The sequence below is a fragment of the Neomonachus schauinslandi genome, chromosome 10, assembly GCF_002201575.2.
Source record: "Neomonachus schauinslandi chromosome 10, ASM220157v2, whole genome shotgun sequence".
NCBI classification, from domain to species: domain Eukaryota; kingdom Metazoa; phylum Chordata; class Mammalia; order Carnivora; family Phocidae; genus Neomonachus; species Neomonachus schauinslandi.
In genome coordinates this window covers 121,331,027-121,350,865 of record NC_058412.1, presented here as the reverse complement: position 1 = coordinate 121,350,865, position 19,839 = coordinate 121,331,027, and the positions used below count along the sequence as shown (strand labels likewise).

The 19,839-nt window shown below is 44.3% G+C and overlaps 1 protein-coding gene across 1 annotated transcript in view; it reads left to right on the top strand.

Moving 5' to 3' along the window:
• Nucleotides 1–1,290: 1,290 nt before the first annotated feature.
• PTPRT (protein tyrosine phosphatase receptor type T) overlaps nucleotides 1,291–19,839 on the top strand; it is an 831,114-nt gene continuing 812,565 nt past the window's right edge. Inside the window, exons 1-2 of the mRNA XM_044919044.1 lie at nucleotides 1,291–1,330; nucleotides 1,796–1,921. Coding sequence (XP_044774979.1) covers nucleotides 1,291–1,330; nucleotides 1,796–1,921 — 166 coding nt within the window. The remainder of the gene's footprint in view (nucleotides 1,331–1,795; nucleotides 1,922–19,839) is intronic.

The window sequence follows — 19,839 nt, the reverse complement described above, 5'->3', positions numbered from 1 at the left end:
TGGGGTGGAGTCTGCTTGAGACCCTCTCTCTCCTCCTCTGTCCTCCCCACTCCCTGTTCATGCTCATGCACATGTGCGCTCTCAAATATATCTTTAAAAAAAACAACAGTTGTTGAAGAATGAGTAAATGAAATCATGTATTTTAGTTTTTACCAAGGCATCAGGCAGTTTCTGTCAGAGGAAATTTCTTACTGGCTGTCATCTTCTGTAGGTTTCTGCTTTTTATTGTTTCTTGCATTCCTCTCTCCCTCTCCTCTGCTTTTTAATCTAGGTACCTACATAAGACACCCCAAATTCCTGTTACGTTTTAGGACAAAGTTATTGAATACTCTCTACTTAAGCCCGAAGTCCTGAACTACCAAAGTAGGTCCAGCCTTCCTCAGTCCAGCCAAGACTCCAAATTGGGGTGTTAAGGTCCAACTCTTCCGGGTTCTCATTCACAGTAAGGAAGGAAAGTAGAGAAAGCCTTTGGCATCATAGGGTTTTTTAGTGGTGTTGTGACTGTCTTCCATATTATACCTGTCAACAGGACTTCCACCCCGCTAAGCAGAGGATATCCCAGGCCTGGGGTGCAGAGAGGGGCTTTTGTCCTTGGCAGCTGGTGGAGAAGGCAGTGTGACGTTAGGGGAGGCTGTAGACGCAGGCTGGGGCTAGCGAGCGATGGCTTCTGTACGTGGATCAGAACCACGTGTGCACGAGTGATGGGGAAGCAGGAGTGTGTAAGGGAGGGAGATGGTGCTGTGATGAGACCTGAGCATCAAGGAAATGGGGGGCAGTGGCAAAGTTGGATTGGGTGTGAAACTGGGTCTGGGAGACGAGTCAGGAGGCTGCCGCCTTACGTGTGTGAGCACCAGCTCACCCTGGATGCCCTTCCTCCTGTTCTTGGTCCATGGAGATGCTGGATCCTCCAGAGCCTTGATCAGTCCTCCTTCAGGATGTCATGGCGCCTGTTTCTCCGGACAGACCGGCATTCCCTCCTTGGAGCCCTGGTTCTGTACCCCGCAGTCAGCATCACTTGGAGGGGACCCCCAGCCCCCTAAGAGTATGCTTAGTAAATCCTTGTCAGAATTGAACTGATACAGCTTCCTACAAAATGGTGGGTGACTTTTTAAACACTGTGAACATTGACTTCACTATCTTCCAGGTGCACGATTGTCTGATTCTTCCACAAATTTGATTTTTATGCCATGAAACATGAGTTTTCAAAAACTGCTTTTATAGGGAAGGGGATAGATGTGGAGAATTTACTCTGTGCCAGTTACTCTACGTATGTTACCCCATTTCATCCTCATGGTGTTTCTGTCCAGTGGCTCTTCCCTCTGTGTCACAGGTGAGGAGACTGAGATGCCGGTGAGGCCGCAGCTGGCCCGGATCTGCACGGCTGAGGTCTGTGGCTGGTCTGGCCGGACTCTGGGGCTGGTGCTCTCTCTGCTGTCCCCAGTGTCTCTCCCTGTGGCAGGAAACAGTCACAGAGGCATGCCCTGGCATTCCTTTTTCCTGCTTAGAATGAGGCGTTGCTGTTTACTTTCTCGGGAAGGGAGATTGAAATCAATGTAACTGGCCTTATTAACTTTTTTTAAATGGTGGGGGGGCGGTGGCGGGCTGCAGATGCCAGCGCATTTCCTGAAAGCACCAAAACAAATATAAAAATCCAATTTGCTTGCCCTTTTTTTTTTTTTTAAATCTTCTCCAGAGTTTAACATTCAAAGCTGTAAACGAAGAGCTGATGAGATGGGGGTAACAAGCCAAGTCTCAGACACAAGGATGTATTTACTCCTATCACTTTTGTCTGCAGGTGGCTGTTCCTTTGATGAGCACTACGGCAACTGTGGTTATAGCGTGGCCCTGGGGACCAATGGGTTTACGTGGGAGCAGATTAACACGTGGGAGAAACCAATGCTGGACCCAGCGGTGCCCACAGGTACGTGATCCCCTGTGTTTGAGGCTGTGATGAGAATGACTCACTCTTTGGATGGCTTGTGGGGACAAACTTTCTTAGGGATTGAGCTGGGCAGTAGACAGGTTCATTGGTAGTAATTCCCCATCCCCAGGGCTGTTCAAACCAAGGCTTGGTGAATTCTTAAGGTATGTGGTAGGAATCACATGTCACCTAGATTCAGGAACCTTGAGAATTCCTTTTAAGAGTCTAAGATTTAGCTACAAGTTAGGGCATCCCTGGGTTTTGCTTGGGAACCTAATAGTAGTTGGATTTTGTGGGAGAGAAAGTCTGAAGAATGAGGTCATTCCTTTTCTTCCAGGACACAGACACACATATATCTAGGGAAACTGGCACAGTCAGACTATTACTCATAAAGTTAATGTCCTGACATCCTGAATGCACAGCTTATCCTTAACCAGTGGGGCTAAAGGGCTAATGTAATTTCTTGGTGGACAGCTGCTTATGGCAGGCATGTGAGAGTGACATCTGATGTATTCTAGGGAAGATACACCTAGCAGAGGAACACTCAGAATACATTTAAGGTGGGGTATGCCTGGGTGACTGGACTCTTGAAAAGGCTTACCTGGGGACATAAGCCAGGAAGTGTTGTAATTCTGGGAACATGAGGATCACCTCTTTGTATGTGTGATCCCAGGTTCAACGGTAAAGACATCTGGTTGTTGGAGAGGGGACGTTGTGTCTGTGGTTCCTTCCTGCCCAAGGGCTCCTCTAACCCACACGTTGTCTTCTTTTTCTCGCCTACACCTTCTGGCACCCTTCCTCACTTTGACCACTAAATATGGGAGATCTCAGGCTTGTTCTATACTGTTTCCATGTGTATGAGGTTCTCCAGAGAAACAGTCAATAGGATATATATATAGAGAGAGATACATTTAAGAGGAGATTTAGTATAGGAATTGGCTCACTGTGTAGAGGCTGAGCAGTCCCGTGATCTGTTGTCTGCAAGCTGGAGAACCGGGAAAACCAGTGGTGTAATTCGGTCTGAGTCCGGGGCTGATGGTATACACCCTGATGTGAGTTTGAAATCCCAAGAACCAGGAACACTGACATTTGAGAGATACCCTTAGCTCAAGTAGGGAGAATGAATTCACCCTACCTTTCCCTTTTTGTTCTGTTTGGGCTCACAAGGGAGTGGATGATGCCTCCCATGTTGGGGAGGGCTGTCTGCCTTACTCAGTTTGCCAATTCAAATGTTAATCTATTCTGGAAATACCCTCGTAGACACTCCCAGAGATAATGTTCTAGCAGCGATTTGGGCATCTCATAGCCCAGGGAAGTTGACATACAACATTAACCATCATACTCTGGATGGCCTCCACCCCTCCTGTGCCTTCATTTGCCATCAGCCATCTTGTATGAACTCTAGACCTACACCCCCCACTGCCTGGCTGCCACTTCTTCTTGTTGTCCTCTGGGGAGAGGGGTCTAACAGGATGCCACTAAGCTGGAGACAGAGAAGATGCTCAGGGATGTCCAGGTAAGGGTGTGGCCTGTGTGGCCTCAGTGACTGTGAGTTTGACTCCAAAGCAGGAGGCTACTGGATGGTTCTGTATAGTTCCAGTTAAGGGCGTAAATGGTTGTATAAATTTTTCATGAGTGTAGATACCAGCCCCAGGTAAAATAAATCGGTGCTACGGTACAAAATTGAGCTTTGCAGACCTGGTAGGATCTTACTTGGCATGAGCAGAGTCATCAACAACTACATATGCCCCTTCATAGGGTGACCGAGGGACAACCTGTTTGCCTGTTGCCCTATCATCCTTTTTAACACTGCTGACTTTATTCTCAGAAGTGTCTTGGTTTAGATGATAGAATCACTCATTCCATTAGGAACCCACAGAGTCCAGAGCACTCTGCTGGAACGTACCACATGCTCCGTTTTGTCTGGCCATCTTTGTGGTTGGCCAGATACATCCAGATCTTCTAGTATGTGAATGTGTTTTGCATGCACACACATATGCTCTTCCTGCTTCTCCTTAGCCCACCTGTAGGATCTTGTATGCTCCTTAAACTCAACAGCTCCCAAACTGAGCTCTTGATTTCCATCTCCCACTCCCTGTGTACTTGCTTTGCCATGTTCCTTGTCAGGAAAGACCACTCTCCATAGAACCTTCTCCTCCACCTCATTCTCTTGTTCTTCTCCTTCGTATCTCAGCATAAACACCACTTCCTTAGGATATAGCGCTTCCAAGGCACTTCAGCCTGGGTCATCGCATCCTACGCTTTTTCTCAAGAGTGGAGGCCACAGTGCATGTTGTTTGTTCAGTGTGTGTTTTACCCCCAGATGAGATATTCCGTGTGCCTGGGGACCATGCTCACCTCGAGAGAGCAGCCTACTTTGCGGTTCCCCAGGAACCCCCTCTGCCCGGCCTTCTGGGTGTTAGGGGCAGCCCAAGGCCAAGCCTGTGTACCTGCCGGGAGTGTGGTTAACTGCAGAGTGGTGGCCCGCTGCTCTAGCCTCTCCCAGCGTGGTTCCCAGGACTCTTGAGATGGGAGCTGAGCCTCTACTCGGGCCTGATAGAGGGTACCAGGCTGCAGGTGGCAGAAGGTGGCCTAGTAGGTGCTGGGGCAGGCAGGGGGGCACTCTTCCCCATTGAGGTAGACGGCATGGGCCAAGTTGCTACTGCTGGGCACGCTTGTTCATAGCTTTATCTTAGTGCTTAATACAGGGCATTGTACATAGTATGAACAAAATAACCTTCCGTTGGATGGATACATGGATGGATGGCCAAATAGCCTTTATCAAGTGTATTTTATTTTTTATTTAAAAATTTTGTTTGCTCTCTGTTGCTTATTCTTTCTTTCTTTGAGTTGAAGTACATACATTGTTGGCATACAATGTTAATTTTGGGTGTACTCCATAGTGATTGAACAAGTCTGTATATTATGCTATGCTCACCAGCATCTCTCTCCATACATTGACTATATTCCCTATGCTGTGCCTTTCATCCTCATGACCTAGTCATTCCTTTGTATCTCCCACTCCCCTTCACCCATTTTGCCCACACCCCACTTCCCCTTCCCTCTGGCAACCATCAGTTTATTCTCTGTACTTATGGGTCTGATTCTGCTTTTTGTCTATTCATTTGTTTTTTAGATTCTATGTGTAACTGAAATCATAGGGTATTTGTCTTTCTCTGACTTATTTCACTATCAACTGTTTTTTAAATGAAGAATGATAAGCATCTTGAAATGCTGTTGGGCCCTCTATTGACTGATGATGAATTTTTAATCTTTCTTAAAATCCTTCCATTTTACAGATCAGGAAACCAAGGTTCTAAGAAGCTGAGTGACATTGCTTTTCCCACCATGCCAATCTCTCTTCCCAAAGGAGTAACTCTTGCTTCTAATCTTAATTTTCTCAGCCCCTCATTATGGCAGAGTGTCATTTCATAAATATTGGATTGTGCTAATACAATTTTCTGAGCTTTTCTAAATAGAGGCATTTGATAATGATCACTGAAATATTCTGTCATGATGCGCCTGTGGATTTTAGCTGCTCTGCGTGCTTCGTAGGCAGAGAGGCATGAAAGTGAATTTGGATTAGGCAAAATTGTTCTTCTCATGGGCAAAAACTGAAATCTTACTTTTCCTTTTGTAAAACCAGCAGTTTCCATTCTTTGGAAGTCCAGTTTAAGTCTATTTATTCAGATGTTCCATGACCTTTGACTCATCCCTTTCTGTGTGACAAACTCTGTGCTACGCTGTGGGTAGATCATACTATGTCATTTTGGCACTTAATCCCTCTGCTCTCTTCTCCTGGCGCATGGGTTGAAATCTGAACTCCTTGCTACAGCCTGCATGATCTAGTGTCTTCTGCAAGCCCTTTTTTATTCTCAAAATGTCCCAGACACACTGGCTCCTTTCAGTTCCTTGGAGACTGAAAGACTGTCGCATTCTTTTCTGGCTCAGGACATTTGCACATGCTGTTTCACTTCACTGGAATGGATTTTTCCACTATTCACTTGGCTGATTTCTTCAGGACTCAGCTCAAATGACTCCTCCTCAGGGAGATGGTCCCTTACCAGTCTATGTAAAGAAAGAGTCCCTCCTTGTTGTTCCCATAGTATCCTGTTCTTGGCTTTCAAAGTTCTTGTCATAAATGTGTTTCCAGGCCAGCTTATTCCAATCCTAAGCCATAGCTCAGTGACTCTGAGCCCTTAATCCCACTGCGTCAGTTTCATCTTCTTTAGTATAGGAACCAGTGTGAGAGTTAAAGAGAATGATGCCTGAGAGAGTGTGAAGTGTCTGCACATAGTAGGATTTCATCAGTACTGGTTGCCTTGTGCTCTTTTCTGGTTCTTACAGTCTCTGGAACTGTAAGTCTAAGTTCTCCTTACAGCCTTGCCCCTTCCTTCAAGTTCACCTGACCCCAGGTACTGCTTTACCCAGGTGCGCCACCCAGCAGGTGGTCTGCATGGGTCCCTGAGAGACCCAGGGAGGCTTTTCAATACCCAGGGTACTTGCTGCCCTAAGGGCTTGCACACCTCCTCTATCTCTGCTCTGTTAATTCAGTGCTGGACACAGTCACTCTCAGAGTCTTTTCCTCATCCCTTTCCATGGGAAGAGGCTGTCATTCCAGGCTTCCGACCTGGTTTTGCTCTGACCTCATCTTTGTTGGGGCTTTCCCAGAGCAATGGGGGTTACTATACCCACAGAGCCTCCCTGGAAGCCTCGATCTGGTCCCTGGCACTTCCTGCAGGTGTCTCTGGTTTCTAGCTGTGCCTTCCCCAGCCTTGGCATAGTGTCAACATGTCCACCCTGGGAGACAGCCCAAGGCCCAGTATGTATGTGTGTGGGAGAGCTCCTTGGGGGCTGGAGGGAGATTCAAGACTGTTACGTGTCCTTTCAAAAGGGCTAAAACCAGAGGCATTGGGGCTTGGGAGGTATCCTTCAATTTCTTCTGCTTGTAGGCTGTTTAAGTGTTGGGATGAAGTAAGGTTGACTCTCAGGCTGAAAACCCAGGTGCGTTAGAAATGCTGCCTTTATATCAACTTATACCTGACCCTGAGCTTCCAGGGAGTTAGGTGTACATTTTTTCATGTTAGGGGCTCCCCCTTCCGTAGGGGTTTGCAGATATCCTGGGGACTTAAACAGGCCAGGCTATTGTGGTTTCCTCTTAAAGCCCCCTGTCCCATTCCCGTGGTCTCTTTGGGTCTAGTAATTCTGCTGCTGCTTTCTAGGTTTGGGAGCCCTTGTGTGGCGTCTAGCCAGCCTGGGGGCGTCAGCCATCATGTTTCTGGGGCCAGTGCCACAGAGCAGTATGAGACCAGCGGTACCCATCCCTCACCCTTCCCACTGTGGAAGACTCTCTCTCCTCACTTTCGAAACCCCAAAGGCACACCTTTGTTGGCCCGGCCCTTATCGAACTCCTAATCTCTTAAGTTTAAGCTTTCAGACAAGAAGAGGAAAGAAGGAACCCTTGACTTCAAGCTCCTTCTTCTCTGCATCTTGCACAAATTTCTAGAGCAGAGACATGCAAAGATCCTAGTTAGTTACCTGACTGGAAGGGGCAGATGTTAGGAAACATCAGAGAAGACATACACAAGCATTCGCACACAGAAAGGAATATTGCAACCAGTCGGCCTGCCATGGAAGCGGGCACAGTCTCCAGGTTGTGATGCTCTTTTCCCTTTATGCCAGGGGTCCTGGCAGGCCCTCGCACTGTAGGACTGGTGGAGGAAGAGAGACACGCAGACACACAGGGCAGGTGGCCGCGTGAAGACAGAGGCAGAGATTGGAGTTGTACATCTACAGGCCACGGAATGCCACGGATTACTTGCAGACACCAGAAGCCTCCTCTAGAGCCTTGGGAGAGAACAGGTCCCTGCCAGCACCTTGATTTCAGACTTGTCAACCCCATATCTCTGAGAGGATCAGTTTCTGTTGGCTTAAGCTACCCAGTTTGCAGCAATTTGTTATGGCAGCCCTAGGACACTGTTCCTGGGGCAATCACATTCCTGTATCCTGATCCCATCACCTTGTCCCCAGTAGAACTCACAGCAGAGTGCTGGAAGGATTGGAACCTTTGCTTTCTTTGAAGAGAACTGACCTTTTTCTCTGTGTTTATTCTAACCAAGAATTAGACTAGGTGAAATGTGTAGGAAAATGCTTCGTGTGCCACCATCCTGTGAGTTCAGGGATCTTGTCTCCTCTTTCTTTTGAGAAAACCAAAGCCCCAGAATGATGAAGTGATTGGCCCAACCTCATGCAAGTTATATATTAAAGAGGAGCCAGCCTTCAAATCCAAGATAAACAAAGTCATATACATGGCAGTGTCATCAACTAAACATCTTTTAAAATTATTTCTATTTAAAGTCCTGATCTATGAGTGCAAAAATAATTTATGTTCATTGTAAAGAATATGCACAGTAGAGGTAGCTATAAGGAACAAAAAAAAAAAAGTCATGAATGCACACAAACTTACATCTCTGTTTTTCTACTTAATGCTCTTTTTAAGTGTTTTCCCATGTCCTTAAATATTCCTCAAAAGCATACTTTCTAAAGGCTTCATAGATTTCCATTACAGTGACTGTTTCATGATTTATTTAACCACCCTAAAGTGTTGCATATTTAAGTTCTTTGCAGTTAGTCACTCTTGAATCCCATTGCAGTGAATGTTCTCATACATATATCTCTGTGCTCCTCTCCAGTAGAAGTGCTCACATTTGCTTTCATATGTATTTCTGTACTCCCTTATGTACCAAACACAGAGTGGTTGTATATTATTTTTGAGATCTGGAAGAGGAATATCATCCACATGTCAAATAGGAATCCTGGATATTTGCCTATGAATTGATGTAGGGAACATTCTTGGTGAATTCTGAAGCCGTCAACACAAGTCAAGAAATGATGATGGTCCCCTTGAGCGCACCGTGTTCTAGCCCTTCATTCACTGGTTGGAGACCTTCTGAGGATTAGCAGGAATTGTGCTCAAAAGAGTAATCAACCAGAGAGCAGTCCAAGCGCTGACAAGTCAAGGTGGACATCAGCTGTAAGAGCAGATTGGGCTCTCCAGTGCTTATTTGGCAGGTAGCAAGCCTCTTTGTAGTCTGCTGCTCAGCTAGCTTCTGTTCTCCTTGGAGGCAGGGGCAGTGAACGTTCCCGAATGAATTGTTCTTATTAATAATTGAACTTTCTCATGATCTGACCCTGGCATCTGTCTCCAGCCTCAGCCTCCCCTTCTGCCCTCTTTGCTTCCCTTTCTCCTTCTATATAATCATGTGAGAGAGGCCTCTGTGCTTTTGTTTTGGGAGTCCAGCCTCCAATTCTGCTTCCTGATTTTGAGAATCTCCCACTGTGGGGATCTTGATGGAATGTGGAACTTGCTGGAAGGTGAAGGTGCCAGAAATTTACTACCCCTCGCAGCCTGGGTGTGGTTGGACATGTGGCCTGGATGTAGCCCGCTGCCCCTTTCTGCACAGGACTTTCCATGTAGGGAGGTCTGGCCAGAGGCCTGTGCAGTGGGCTGTCCAGTGATAGGGGTAGTGTCTGGGCCCCAAGAGATGCTACTGAATGAGGTTGGCACACTGTCTTCTTCTTGCTTCCCCAGAACTGCCTTAATTTTTGCTTATTTTTCAAGGCTATCTCTAGCTTACTGTTCATGATGAGCCTCCCAATATTCTTCTACAACATCCCTAATTTTGGGAAGGATTGTTGTAGTTGAGTTTTCTTGTTTTCAACCATAAACCTTGCAGGTCACACCATCATGCCTTTGGCTAGAAGGAGCTATCCTGTCTCCCTTCCTCTTACATCAAAAACCTGAACAGATTTCACCTCCTCCAGGAAGGCCTCCCTGATTCTACCCACAGGGAATTGCCTCTTCTCTTTGCTCCTGTGGCTGAGTTTTTACACCTTTGATTCCTCCCTGGGGCTGTGAACTACTTGAGGGCATGGGCTGCTTCTCATTGCTGACTTCCCTGTGTCCTGCATGGGGCTTGACCTAGGGAAGGTGACCCGCATACAGACGAAATTATCATTAGGGATTAAGCATCTGGAGAGTCAAAAGCGAGCTGCTGTCCGGGAAGTTTTGGGAGAACCCTGGAGGGGCTGCTGCTTTCTCTGGCATGTTCGTGGTGTGTGGAGCATCTGCAGCTTTCCCATCTGGAGTGCTGCCTCTCAGCCTGATGAGGCTGCCGTCATGATGGGCCATTTGGTCCCAGGGCCTGGCTTGTCGAGCCTCTTTTGCTGTAGAGTTGATCCTTGGGGCAAGTAAAAGGATCCTGGGGATTACCCTTCCTTCACTCTGGGGCCTGGCATACTCTCACAAATGTGCAGATCTGCTTGTCGCCTGTGTAAGAGGCTCCCTATTGGAAAAATCTGATGTATCCAAAAACTGCCCTACTGTTTCTTTAATGTAGTGCTTACATTACAACCATCGGGAAGTAGAGGCCTTTAACCATCCTTAATCACTCCTGATATTATTATTGATTGGCTTAAAGCTATGAGCTCTTAGGTTCCCATTTAGCCACTGTTGAGTCAATACATTTTTTCTTCCCTCTTTAATGGTAAAATATTATATATTCATTTTTAAAGAAATGCTGAGTGTATCCATATACGTTAACTCTCTCCATCACCATCCCCATTCCCTCAAATATCACGATTAACAGATGGATGTGTATCAAGAAAGAGAGAGGAGGAGAGAGGAGGATGGGAAGGGAAAGGAAGGGAGGGAGGGAGGGAGAGAATATACGTATGTGGTAATAGTGATGATAATAATAGGGAAGCAATATTTATGTGGTGCTTATTATGTGGCAGGTACTATCTTAAGTACCTTAAATACATTATTTAATCCAATGAAAGTCCCTCTGATGCAAATACTCTGATCTGCATGTTACAGATTAGGGAGCTGGTGTCACAGAATGCTTCTATGTCTTGCCCAAGGTCATAGTTAGCATATGGTGGAGCCAGGATTTGCCTGCAGGAAGTCTGTGCCCAGAGTCTGTACTCTGGATCACCTCACTCTCGTGCCTCCTGAGAATGCACATGATGAATCAGGTCATGGTTCCCAACAGCTGTGTTATTGCCTTCCTACCACCCACTTAGATCTAGTGTTCACCTGCCAGAGCTGCATGGTCTTTCACTAGAGGGATGCACTATGGTTACTTAATATCCAAGAAATGGCAGTGGGAGAAGAAAAGATAAAAGCCAAAATGGACCCCATATGTCCAAATAAAAGGCAAGATCTTTGTCTCCAAACAGCTCTTGAAAAAGTTCCTTTAGGGCATTTTTATATTATGGGATGGTCTTTTGTGTACTTTGAACCACAAAATTAATTAGGGAAACTACATTAACCTACAGTCACCCCAATCAGTACTAGTTTGGGATGTTTACAGTGATAACAGAATTGGTAGGGGAAAAAAGGCAAGAAAATTGAAGACAGGCTTAGTAGTATTCTGGAGGATATGAGCACATAAGGACAGTGATAAGGACAAGTGATAAGGATGGCTTGGAAAAGCAACAGAAGGATCTTTTTGATGATCAAAATATACATGGGTTAGATAAATGAGAAAATAGGCCTGTTCTAATATCCACATGGATGCTTGCCTTGAAGTCCAGTTTTCTGTGATATCAAACCTCAGTTCAAAAGTCAGCAAAACATAAAGCCAACCTACTGAATGGGAAAAGATATTTGCAAATGAACCTATCTGATAAGATACATAAAGAACTTAGACCTCAATGTCAGAAAAGCCAAATAATTCAATTAAAAAATGGGCAGAGAACTTGAATAGACATTTTTCCAAAGATGACCTATAGATGACCAATAGACACATGAAAAAATGCTCAAACTCACTAATCATCTGAGAAATACAAATTCACGCCACAGTGAGATACCACTTTACATTGGTCAGAATGGCTAAAATCAAAACCACAAGAAATAATGTGTTGGCAAAGAAGTGGAGAGAAAGAAACCTTTGGGCACTGTTGGTGGGAATGCAAATTGGTGCAGCCATTGTGGAAAACAGTATGGAGGTTCCTCAGAAAGCTAAAAATAGAATTATGTGATCGGGCAATGCCACTGCTGGGTATTTACCCAAAGAAAACAAAAACGCTAATTCAAAAAGATAGATGTACCTACCTACTGTAGCATTATTTACAATAGCCAAGATACAGAAGCAACTCAAGTGTCCACCAATATGTGAATGGATAAGGAAAATGTGTACACACACACTCACACTCACACTGAAATATTACTCAGCCATAAGAACGAAGTCTTGCCATTTGCAGCAACATGGATGGAACTTGAGGCTATTATGCTAAGTGAATAAGTCACAGAAAGACAAATATATCATTTCACTCATGTGGAATTAAGCAACAATGACAACAAAAACGAACGAAGAAAAACACAAACAAAAAACCAGATTCTTAAAAACAGAGAACAAACTGGCAGTTGCCAGAGGGGAGGTAGGGGGGGAATGGGTGAAATAAAGGGCATTTGGAGTATGCTTATCATGATGTGAGCACTGAGAAATGTATAGACTTGTTGGGTCACTATATTGTATACACCTGAAACTATAACATGGTATGTTAATTATACTAAAATAAAAAATTTCCAAAGCATTATATTCCTATATCTAGAAACAAAATAACTATATTTTCTAGACTATAAAAAAAAGTAATGTTTCCAAATGCTATAATTGGAGGTGAAGGTGATGTAGACAGGTGTTCAACTTAAGAAGTGCTTGCTCTGAGGACAGACCCAGATGCCCTTGGTGCAGATGACAAGTTCGAGAGAACGTTTCTGTAATATGTGGGAATGGACAATAAACCACTGTTTTGTGGCTTAACACAGGTGCACTGCTTACTGGGCAGTGTTCTAGGGACTTTTACATGATTTTAACCTGTTTAATACTTGTACAAACTGGGTACTATTAATACCCTTATTTTACACATGAGGAAACTGAGGCCCAGAATGTGAAGTAACTCACCCAAAAGTTAGTCGTAAATGGAGGAGCTGAGATTTGAACCCAGGCACTCTGTCTCCAGAGTCTGTGCTCTGAACCACTATCTGTTTATAACACAATATATTATCTTATGACACATGATTTTAAATATGTGTCATTAAATCCTATCTTAGGCATCATAAGTAGACATTTGACTAATTCATCTACGTGTTGAATATTTCATGTATTAAAGCAGTCTAAAAACTCTTTGTGGGGTCTTCTCCCTGGGAAATAAGGGAAATGTCCTACTTCTAGGCACTGAGGATTGACCATCCTATCACTTTGTTGAATTGCCTAAGCCATCAGTGTCCACCTCAGTGCAGATAGAATAAGCCTGTGAATTGTTCTGAATAATTTGTCAGAAGGGAACTTGAGTGGAGGCAGTCATGCCTCAGAGACCTTGATCTGGACAGCAGAGATGACTTTTATCATGACTCTCAGCCTTCCGCTGCTTCTACTTCAGCCCCTCCTGGGACCGACAGGCTGAGAGGAAGATACTGCCCCAAATCCTCACAACCCTAATGTTGCCAGCTCAGTGGAGAGGGTGAGGTTTCCATGGACTGCTCATCTGGTTTGGCTGCTATTCTGGGGGCTTGGGCTCCTCCAAGTGAACACCTTTTTGAATCTATGGATTGTCTTGTCCTTAGGAAAAAGCTTGTCTTTATGCTTTGAATACTATAGTAATTTGAATTATAATTACATACTATGAGAGATTTGATAAGAAAAGTGTAGTTTAGCAAAAATACAGTTTATTAAATTTAGTGAAGATGGCTCTTGTGTGACTTCATGAAATAGGGTCCAGTAATCTGGAAAAGCCCAAGAACCCATTGTAGCCCCATTTGGGAATGTCTTAGACCAGTACTGTCCCATATGGTGGCCACTAGACACATGTGGCTATTGAATACTTTAAATGTGGCTACTTCTACACATGTAAAATACACACCAGATTTTGAAGACTTTGTATGAAAAAAAGAATGTAAAGCATCCATTCGTACTTTATATATAGGTTGTCTGTTAAAATGATTATATTGTAAATATATTGGGTTAGGTAAAATCATTAAGATTTAACCACTAACCTCTTTTTTTTTTTTTTTTTTTTACCTTTAAAATGTGGCTACTAGAAAATTTGAAAATAACCTGTGCGGCTCACATTATACTTCTATCGTCAAGCACTATCCTAGATGATCAGATCTGTATTGTCAATTGTACCAATAGGAATGTCTCTTTCATAATAATAACTAGCATTTATTGAGCACTTACTATGTGCCACACACTTTAAATGTCTTTTCTCCTTTAATGGTTAATAACAGCCCTTTATAGCGTAGGTACCATTGTGCTCCCTACTTTGCACATGGGGAAATTGAGGCACAAAGAGATTAACATAGGGAAATTGAGGCACAAAGAGATTAAGTAAGATGCTCGTAGTCACAGGGGTACTAAGTGGCAGAGATGGGATTTGAACCAAAGCAGCCCAGTTCAGTGCCTCACAGGGCTGCTCCCAGGCTTGCCACCTTTTGACACACTGACATGGGACTGTGCTCACTTTACCCTTTGAACCTCAGTTTCCCTAGTGAGGAGTAGGTTGGAACATCCCTCAGGCCCCTCCAGTGCTGCTCTTCCCATGGTTTCTTTGTGCTTCTTTGGGAGCCGTGGGAATGTGGTGGGCTGGGGGAGGCGCTGTCTCTTGCACCAGGCTGTTCAGTTAGCCTGGCTCCTCCTTACCTGGTGGGTAGGGAGACAGTCCTCAGTGCCTGTCCTAGCTCTGCCACTAACCTGGGACTTAGGGCAGGTCAGCTACTTTTCTCTGTGCTTCCCTGCATCCTTTTCTGTGAAATAAGTCTACAAGTAAGGAATCCTGGATTTTAGTCCTCGCTCTGCCATTAACATGCTCTATGACCTTGGGCCAAGCATCATCCCTTCCTGGGTCTTATTTACCTTATACATAAAATCAGGAGTTAATTTCTTCTGACTCTAGTGGTCTTTGATTTGTACTTTATGATTCAAGAAGAAAAGGATACATTTTTTAAAGATTTTATTTATTTGAGATAGAGAGTGAGCATGAGCAGGTGGAGCAGCAAGCAGAGGGAGAAGCAGACTCTGCTGGGCAGGGAGCCCCATGCGGGGCTCGATCCCAGGACTCGGGGATCATGACCTGACCTGAAGGCAGACACTTAACTGACTGAGCCACTCAGGCACCCCAAAAAGGATACATTTTTAAAGGGAGGAATTAAGTGACACATTTATAAAATACAATGTCTGTGAAAAATCCTTTGGTCTTATCCCCTCATCTGTGTGTCTGTCAGTCAGTCATGGCATCTGCAAGGAATCACCTTAACAGGGGAATTTGTCTTCATGAGTGTGCACAGATGGGCACAGGAAGATAAACCTGTCAACCTTCCTCCATTCTCAGAGCTGCAATGATCTACCCCAACCCTTAAGATCATGAGTACATCTTCAGTTTTTATTTTCCTGCAGTTGCTAATCAGTGAGACATTTGGTCACATAGAGAAATTTCCCCCATTCTCTAAAAAAGATTGCCCCCTGCTCCCTCCCCACACCACCCCCAGTCCATACAGTCTTGCCGCTATGCTCTATGCTGACACAATGCCACTTTAGTTTTGGAAAGCAACCGTTACTGTAGCAAACTGGTTTTTAAACTTTGCAAGAATCTGCCAGTGTCTTTTAAAAATGCTTCCTTTCCCAAGTGTTGTGTTCATCATCAAGAAAGCCAGGTTATACTTTCTCAGAATTCTCAAAGCATTACTTGTCATTAGTGAAGCAATTATAAAAGCTATGGTTAAGCAAAAGTCTGTGTTCTTTGTTAAGAGTCCTGAGAGTTCCTAAGGTTAAAAGAAGACTTAGAGCTTCCAGAAACCTTCTCAACTATAGCTGCTAAAACATACCAGCATGAGGAATCTATCAGTTGGGGTTTAATTAAGTAAGAATACAGAAACCTCCCTAGGTATTTGAATCAGGAAGGTATTTAATGTAGGGTGTAAGAGGCTTGAACCTTTGGAAACCCTCCCATATATGGTTAAATGACTTTCAACAACGGTACCACGACCACACAGTGGGTAAAGGATGGTCTCTTCAACAGATTGTGTTGGGAAAACTAGACAGAAGGATGCAGTTGGATTTTTATACCATACCACCCACAAAAATAAACTCAAAGTGGATTAAATACCTAAACCTAAGACTGAAACTATAAAAGTCCTAGGAGAAAACAAGAGAAGAGCTTCATGACCTTGGATTTGGCAGTGATTTTTTTTAAGATAAGACAACAAAAGCAGAGACAACACAAAAATAGATAGACAAGTGGGACTACATCAAACTTCAAAACTGTGAATCAAAGGAAATAGAGTGAAAAGGCAACCTGTGGAATGGGAGAAAATATTTACAAATCATGTATCTGTGAAAGGGTTAATATCTAGACTATATAAAGAACTCTTAAAACTCAACAACCAAAGCCCCAAAAAACTGGGTTAAAAAATGGGCAAAGGACTTGAGTAGACATTTCTGCAAAGAACTTATAAAATGGCCAACAAGCATATGAAAAGATGCTCAACGTCACTAATCATTAGGGAAATGCAGATCAAACCAACTGAGCTATCACCTCACCGTGCTAGGATGACAGTAATAATAACAGGAATAATAAACAGAAAATAATAGACACTGGGGAAGATTCCAAGAAGTTAGAACTCTTGTGCGTTGTTGGTGGGGATAGAAAATGATAGAACCACTATGGAAAACAGTATGAAGTTTCCTCAAAAAATTAAAAATAAAATTACCATATGATCCAGCAATTCTACCCAAAGCAGGTTCTCCAAAAGATACATGCATGTCCATGTTCATTGCACAACATTCACAATAGTGAAGAAGTGGAAGCAACTAAATGTCCCATCAACAGATGAATGGAATAAAGACAATTTGATCTATACACACAATGGAATATTACTCAGCTTTAAAAAAGAAAATCCTGTTCACATGCTACAATGTGGATGAACTTTGCTTTATAATCCTGATTTTAAGACCTTGAAACTGAATGAAATCAGAGACGGAGATAAACCATGAGAGATTCAACTCTAGGAAACAAACGGAGGGTTGTTGGAGGGAGGTGGGTTGGGGGGCTGGGGTAACTGGGTGATGGGCATTAAGGAGTGCACATGATGTGGTGAGTGCTGGGTGTTGTACGCAACTGATGAATTACTGACCTGTACCTCTGAAACTAATGATTTACCATATTTTGGCTAATTTAAATAAATTTAAAAAATTAAAAAGAAAAAAGTACTAAATTTTTAGATTTGTACTAAATTTTTAGATTTTACAAAATGGAAAATAAATAGAAAGGTTATTTGCTTGGATGGAAAGACTACTTTCCTGCATTTGAAAGGAAACTTCCATAACCTCTGACCTTGGTTCTCTGTATAGTTGACTTTTTGAAAGGCTGCTGGAAGCATATGCATATACGGAGTTCATGAACACTATAGCCTAGAAGGACATGAGTGGAGGACCTTGAACAAAGCTATTTAGTTTCTCTCTGGCTCAGGGTTTTCTTTAACCTGTTGAATAAAGGTAATGCGATTGGAGGGTGTGGAGATTAAATGAGATAACATGAAAACACAGAACAAAATGCTTGGTGCATGGGCACATGGTAGGTCCTCTCCATCATCCGCATGCACCTCCTCCTTGTCCTGTCTCAGCTGGGACTCACTGTGGGGGTGCAGTGTTAACCTGTCTCTACTGAGGTCTTGTCAGGCCTGAACTCTGTTTTGGGGGGCTGGGGGAGACAGACTAGACGGTATGGCTGTGACACTGGTCCCTCCCAGCTGGTCACCTTTGAAGACCTTAGGCCATTTATACTAAGAGCAGCTGTTGGAGGTCTTTTCTCCAGGGCTCTTGTGGAAGCTTAGCAGCAGCTTCTTGAGTGGCTGGACCTGGCCCTTTTAGCTCTGGCCTGGGGTGGGACTGCCTATACAATGTCAGGAGTGCCAGACCCTGCTTGGGAAGGGGTCTTAACTATAGGGAAGGGACAGGAACGGAGAGGAGGGGAGGCATCTCCTGGAGACTGGAGCACCTTGGCCAGGTGGCTAGAGGGACTTTCTGAACCCACTCAGCCCCTGACTCTTCAGACCCTGTGGTGACTCCCTAGCCCGTCTTCCCTGCTGTGGAGAGAGCTAGAGAGGTGGGGCTCGATCCCCGCAGATGCCACACCATATGGAGGCAGTCACCTGTGACTCAGACCTGAGCTTTTACATCGCTTACCCTGCCCCACTCATGTCCTTTAGGCAAACCCAGCTCTTGGCTTTTCTTTCTCTGGCTTGTAGAAGAGGAGCTGAGGGTCTTGCCACCTGTGATAGGTCTACTACTTTTATCGAATTTGGAAATGAGTTTAACCAATCTGGAAGCTCTTGGGTCTAGGTTCTGTTGATCGCTTATTAAATTATTCATTATTTCATGAGCATTTGTGACCTAAAGTCAGTGTCCCTGTGGGTTTTGCTTCTCTTTTCAAAGGGCAGTAAATATTGCGGAAGGTGATTCCCAAACGAGGCTAGACCGTACTTCCCCACTCTCACACGTAGATAATCACTTACAGAGCTAGCTGTACTTGGATGTGGACGGGCCCTTCAGCAGGGGTGTGAATCCTGAAAATCAGCATTCTGCAGTCTAGACTCAGGGAATTAGATCTCCTCAGGAATCCCAGCTACTGCAAGCACTTCGGATTTACACGATTTTAAGATTCTGCCTGCTTCTTTGCTACAGGACCTCAGGCTTTGCAGAGCTTAGGCCCTGCCACGTGGCACCGGGGTTTCTAGCCCACCTGTGCATGTTTGAGCCCTGGCTCTGCTCTTGGCAGCCCATCACCGTGGATGACTGAGGACCTCTCGGAATCTCAGTCTTGTTGTGTGTGAAATGGGCTACATGTCTGCCTTGACTGTAAAAAGCAGTCAAGACAGTGGAGGTAAACATACTTGGAGAACTCATTGTAGTCCTATGGGTTAGCTGTTGTCACGGTTATTGTGACCTTGAATAGCTGGGACCAGACTTCCTGTCACAAACAAATGTAGTGTTCTCAGCTAAAAAGACCCCCCCCTACTTACTCACCCAGCCCATCTGAGGGCGGATGAGAACTGTTGTGGCTGTAAACCCAGCCAATATGGGTTGTAATACAGTAAATTATCACTTGTTTTGCAGTCTTGACGAGAAAAATAAATGCAATTACACTCATGAGTGTTGAAAAATGAAGCAAGGCAATGTGGATCGGCACATTTGAGGTGCTTTTCCAAATGAAAAGCTGTGTACAATGAATGCTAATGGGCTCCCTCCCTCCCACTCCCTAGCATATGGTGTAAAGTGATCTTTCTGAATTAAGAAAGTAGCTGCGCCAAGTGCCCCAGGCACAGGAGAGGGCGCTGAATGGCCCCCACCATAGGAGACCCAGCAAGCAGACCCTAATTTCCTCTCTTGGCTGAGGACACAGAATAGACCCAGTTTCCTAAAGCAGGTACTTGCGTGATCTCGATGATGCCTCTCTGCTTATGGAATCTGGCATGTCCTCTGTAGTTCTTCTGTCACTGTGCCCAGCAAACATTCTCTGAGCACCTACTGTGTGCCGGGCATGATGCTGGTAGTAGTAGAAATGAAGCTCATATGCCCTGCCCCTCCTAATCAACCTCCCCTGTCACCAAGGACTGATGGGCATGATGTAGCCCTGTACTGGCCAACATGGTGGCCACCAGCCACATGGGACTATTAAGCCCTTGGAAGGTGGCCAGTCCGATTTGAGATGTGCTTTAAATGTAAGATGCACACTACATCTCAAAAACTTAGTACAAGAAATATGTAAAATATCTTGTTAATTTTTTATATTATTCAGATGTTGAAAAGGTAGTATTTTAGATATATTGGGTTAAGTAAAATACATTAAAATAAATTTCA